The following is a 5235-nucleotide window of genomic DNA, read 5'->3' on the forward strand; positions in this document are numbered from 1 at the left end:
TTGCTTTTACTTTTGATTTGTCATGTTTTGATTTTGTTTGTTTTCTTATATTTTTCTTGGACGCACCGTTTTCTACGTGTGCCACTGTTGTAAAAGTGTAGCTTCCAAATAAAGAATATAATATAATGCAATTTCAATTCTCTTTCTTTATCTTGCAAAGAACACAACTGCAGTGTAACAGATTATTGATATGTATGGTTTCAGAATTTAGATGTTTGCATACCCTAATATATTTTATAAGTCAATCGTGACGTCATCACTGCAACTCCCAATGTTATTTGCCTGTCCACTAATTTTTCAATTAGTGGACGCTTGGCTTGATTGTTTAGGTTCGTGTGCAAAAAAACCAAAAAAAAAAACACCTAATTGTTTCGTCACCGCGAAGATATCGTGCACCGTGATGAAAATTGAATTGTAATTGAAAATTGCTTTCGTAAAACAAGGTTAATTAGAACCCGAAGAAAGTTACTTCAAATTCAATATTAATTATGAACAGTTAAGGAAATCTTTTAATCAATGAACCCTAATAAACTAAACCAACTGAACGTTTAATACGAATATTCTAGACCTATTATTAAAGACTCAAGGCACGAAGTTAGCTGGAGGCCTGCAAGCACGTTGTCGTATCTTAGCGTAGTTATGAAATCATCGCACAAATTTTACCTGCCTGCACCGACCAATCGGTGACTGTAACTCACTACAAATACCTGTCTCTTATACACATCTAGATGTGTATAAGAGACAGGCATTACAAATAAGGGATTCTAACACAATACAATTACAATAGTTATTCATCGTATCCGTACTGTAGCACAATAAAAAGTGTAATTTGAAATTACCAAAACAATTATAACGAGTTGTATTATGACTCAGATATTATCTGTGGCCCGTGAGCTCAACTCAAAAAATATTTGGCCCTTTAAACAAATTAATTTAGAACTGGAGGCCTAAATTGTAGGTGCAAATTAGTGATGTGTTTTGTGTCTCAATACATGGGTTAAAGGGTGAAGGCAGGCAGGTTTAAAACAATCATGTTTTTTCGGGGGAGGAGGGTGTGTTTAAATTTGATCTGCTTTGATTTACTTGGTTTTGTTTTTCTTTGGATGTATCGTGTCGGACGAGTACCACTGTTGTAAAAGTGTCGTTTCGAAATAAAGAATAATAGGATAAGAACTTTCTGACAAGAATCATGTAACGTAATAATTAGAGGTATAATTTTAGTTGTACATGTGCTGATGATGCGGTGTGCTTGTTCATGGCTAGGTAAATCAAAGATCATCCCATTGTTTCTAACACGGTTGGGAATTTGAACAGTCAGTAGTTTAAGATATGGTGGCAAAATAGTTAAATAACATCATATTATAGCCTTTTGGTTTCTCTATAAATGTGAAAACATAATCAAAACAAATATCGCGACTACAGTAACCGTTTCGTAATGTGGACATCAAAACTGGTACTGGTATTGATACAAATGGTCATCTTTTTCAAGACGTTAGGCAGACATCAGACATTGAATTGAGGTTGACATTAATAGTGGGACACTTCTTTTAAAACCATAAAAATATGGAGCGAACCAACAGCAACATTGTCATTTTTATAGAGAAAAACAGTATAATGTAGTGATTATTATGCACATGCACAGATACATAAGTCCTTTCACATAGATTGGATGCACAACAGCAACACATACTCAATATTGATGTTATTTAAACATTATTTATTATACAAATAACGCCAAAATTTTGCATTTTCAATAATTTAGTCCTTTACTATTCTAATAATAATTTACTAATTATTCCCGAATGGTAGGTCTGTTACTAACATCTAACGCATTAATCGGCGGGTGCAATGTATTTTAGCATTAAAATTTCTTTACGCCGTCGTCTTCATCTTTTTTTTTGCAATATTACAACAAAAAAACCCCAACAGCTGACTAGTAGCTATTGCTATTGTGTACTCACTTTCACAACGATTTGTATTTTTATCAAATTGTCTACAGCCACCACAGTAGCATCCACAAACGCCATTCCCATCACTCTAGTACGTGTCCCCCTTATCCAAGTCACAGCCATCCTTATAGATGCAGTCTATAAACACAATAAAACTGATGACGTCAGGGGGTTGGGGTTTGACCGGCGCGTATGCACCCTCCCTTCCCTTTAAATTACCGAAAGTCCACATTTTCCAGGGTAGAACATTCAAAAATTATACCCCACCCTCAATTTGTCAAAATTATTTAAAAAAAGAAAAGAAATTTATATTGAAATTTAAGTCTGAGATGCCATCTCCGGCCACCTAGAAGTGCCATAATCATAAATTTATTTACCCCAGCCCCAACCATGGTGGGTGGGGCTGAGGTGATATGGACTCTGTAAATGTCATTGCCTTGCATATATCAAATTCTTTGATCCCCCATTGACAGTGGGGATTCAAGAAACCCAATCGCCCAGCCCCCTCAATTTTTCAAAATTTAAAAAAAAAGGGAAAAATTATATTCGAGTTGTATGATAGTGCAATTTCTGGTCATTTGAAGGTGCTAAAATCATAAATTTTCTTACCTCAGCCCCAACCATCATGGTGGAGCTGAGGTGGTATTTCTTCCATCTGTGAAAGTTTCTCCCTGGCCCCTCTTCAAATTTCTAGATCCGCCACTGAAAACCGTATATAAATCTTCAGAACTTAAGTTATCAAATATGCCTGAGCTCCGCCACCTCGATCCCAGCAGGGCCCCCGCAGCCATTTTAGTCCACTCACTACAAATACTTTACACAAAAACAACGCGAATTGAAACAATGACTCTTTTGAATATTTTTTAAAATTTAACTGGTAATGCTGCAACTTTTATATGATGTAATTGGTTGTATAGTATCGATTATATAGATTATTATGCTTAATATTAATAATTAATTTAAAATTAATTAATATTATACTTAGTAATTAATATTTAAGTTACTTACTTGTGCAATTTAATCCATCGAAATGATCAGTGCATCTACAATTGTAGCCTTCTTCAACAACTGAACACGTCCCACCATTTCCACATGGCTCGTCAGCACATGGACTTACTACAGAAAAAATATTACTCACTAGCAATCCACAACATATGTACGTAAAACATTATACAGAGGCCTAGTTGTTAATTCTCGAACATTCATTTAAAAAGATAAACATTTCAAAGTTTACAAAAGACAGTTAATTTTGACCGACATGTGATGCTACTGAAGGTTTATCGTTGATGGGTTAGTGTCTATCTTCAATACTAAGAGCATTAGCAGTCTTTCTCTACTCAAGCTCAAGCTTACCCATTACAGTTATTTTAATCGACTTTGATGTCAGTCCAATGCTATTGGTAACATTCATTCTTATTGTAAACACTGTGACGTTAACATCTGGTACATTGACTGTAAAAGTTGCTGGGTTAGTGTCTGTGTCTTCAATTCCAGAAGGATCAGTGGTCCATTGATAAGTGACATTACTAGGATTAGCTGCAACTTCAAATTCAATAATATACTGTTCATTCTGACTAACAGTGTCTTCGGTTGCCAGTCCAAATTCAGGTTTATCTGGAAGACAGAATCATAGTGATTCGTTAGAATTATAAAGAAGAAATAAAGGCAAATGTAAAAGAAAATGTTTAATATAAACCATAGCATATAAATTCATTATATTCTCAATCATTTTACTTCTTTTTATTATTATGCACTTATGAAGAAAAAAAAATAAGGGAAAAACTAACAGAAGTAATTATATGTATAAATAAAATGTTAAAATGTCCATGTTTATCATAGTATATTATTTTATAATAAAATAATAGATACATAATTCTCATATTGTAATAGGCATATTTAATATCATCATTAATTTTTTCAACACATTGGCATTGTCAAACACTCTTAAGCTGACTTGTAGCAAATAACTTTAATACTCTTATCTGAAATACAGTCTTCCGTGTGGTCATATTGACTAGCAACCGCATTGAGTTACTAAAAGAAATTAACAGAAAGCATGGTAAATATAGCAATATCAGAGGAAAATTGTCAATAGGGCATTCTGGAAGTTATATTAATTCAATATAACTGACATTATGAAATTTGGATTAGCACATTTAACAAAAAAAAAAAAAAATCAGTAATAATTGAATGATTTTTAATATCTATTTTAATTAAAGTAATCATAATTCTGCAAGATACTTTGCAACTTACCGTCCCTTATAAAAACATAATACCACTCCTACCAGTATTGACTTTTCACATGAAAATAGATTTTTACTAATATGCTGTTCGACATGAATTATTACATTAAACTATATTGTAATTTGACAACTAATTATGATATTTTGTAGATTTATAAATGACTAAAAAAAAATTATAAAAACTCACAAATTGGATCATTAATATGAGCATGTGTTCCCATAAATACGGTACATATTGATTTATGGTTATGAACAACAATAAGAATGTTGAATGAGTTCAAACCAATGACGAGGTGAAGTTGTAGGGTACTCACATGCAACACTTATTGTGACTGCACCAGATGCTGGTGAAGGAGGATCATTTAGAACGCTAACATCACATTGGTATGTGCATGTGCCATCATCAGTTCGCATCGTGTTATCAATAACAAGAGTAAGTTGAGAGCCATCGCTTTCTACACTAAATCTATCAGCATAGTCAGCATACACAGGGCCAGATCCTGCCTGATACTCCACTATTGTGACAGGTGAACCTTTGACAACCTCTACCCATCTAATCAATGGATCATTAGTATTTGTAGAATCACTTTTTTGAATGGTACAAACTAATCGTGTTTCTTGGCCTTCAACAGCATCCCCATCAATAAATACTGTGACAGTCACAGCAGAACATAAACTGAAAAAATTGGAAATAAACAACACAATCACTGTATGTATTATTTGATTACTAGAACAAAATGTATAAATATATTTTATTGTAATTAACTATCTTGTTTAACCAATTATATTACCTGATCCCGCTTCTATAAGTTTGTCAATGTTTACTCCTACTTGTAATGCATTAAGTTCATGAAATTTAATAAGATTGTCAGCAACATTATATATCCTGTTCCAATGTTGTGTCTTTTGAAATTGGCAGGACATGTAGAGGCTCGCCAGTGACTATCTGGCATAAGATGCATTCATTCTAGTTTATTTCACTTCGTTCATGCTCATAATATATAGAGTCGTTTCTAATACTGACTTATCTTATTCTTTTGTCA

At 33.3% G+C, this 5235-nt stretch overlaps 1 protein-coding gene and 1 long non-coding RNA gene across 2 annotated transcripts in view; both read right to left on the minus strand.

The window, feature by feature from the left end:
* Window positions 1-3335, minus strand: part of LOC117110378 — a 10019-nt gene extending 6684 nt beyond the window's left edge. Inside the window, exons 1-3 of the long non-coding RNA XR_004445688.1 lie at window positions 3303-3335; window positions 2958-3065; window positions 1962-2087 (exon numbers count right to left, since the gene is read on the minus strand). This is a non-coding gene — a long non-coding RNA (uncharacterized LOC117110378). The remainder of the gene's footprint in view (window positions 1-1961; window positions 2088-2957; window positions 3066-3302) is intronic.
* Window positions 3336-3343: 8 nt separating this feature from the next.
* Window positions 3344-4868, minus strand: LOC117110379 (the record flags this gene model as incomplete). Its single annotated transcript, XM_033253074.1, has 3 exons — window positions 3344-3361; window positions 3397-3563; window positions 4507-4868. Coding segments are annotated over 3 exons (547 nt in total), but the record flags the coding sequence as incomplete, so codon positions are not given.
* Window positions 4869-5235: the final 367 nt, after the last annotated feature.

The sequence above is a fragment of the Anneissia japonica genome, unplaced genomic scaffold, assembly GCF_011630105.1.
Source record: "Anneissia japonica isolate Jap-2015-1 unplaced genomic scaffold, ASM1163010v1 scaffold22595_len12032_cov138, whole genome shotgun sequence".
In the NCBI taxonomy this organism is placed as follows: Eukaryota; Metazoa; Echinodermata; class Crinoidea; order Comatulida; family Comatulidae; genus Anneissia; species Anneissia japonica.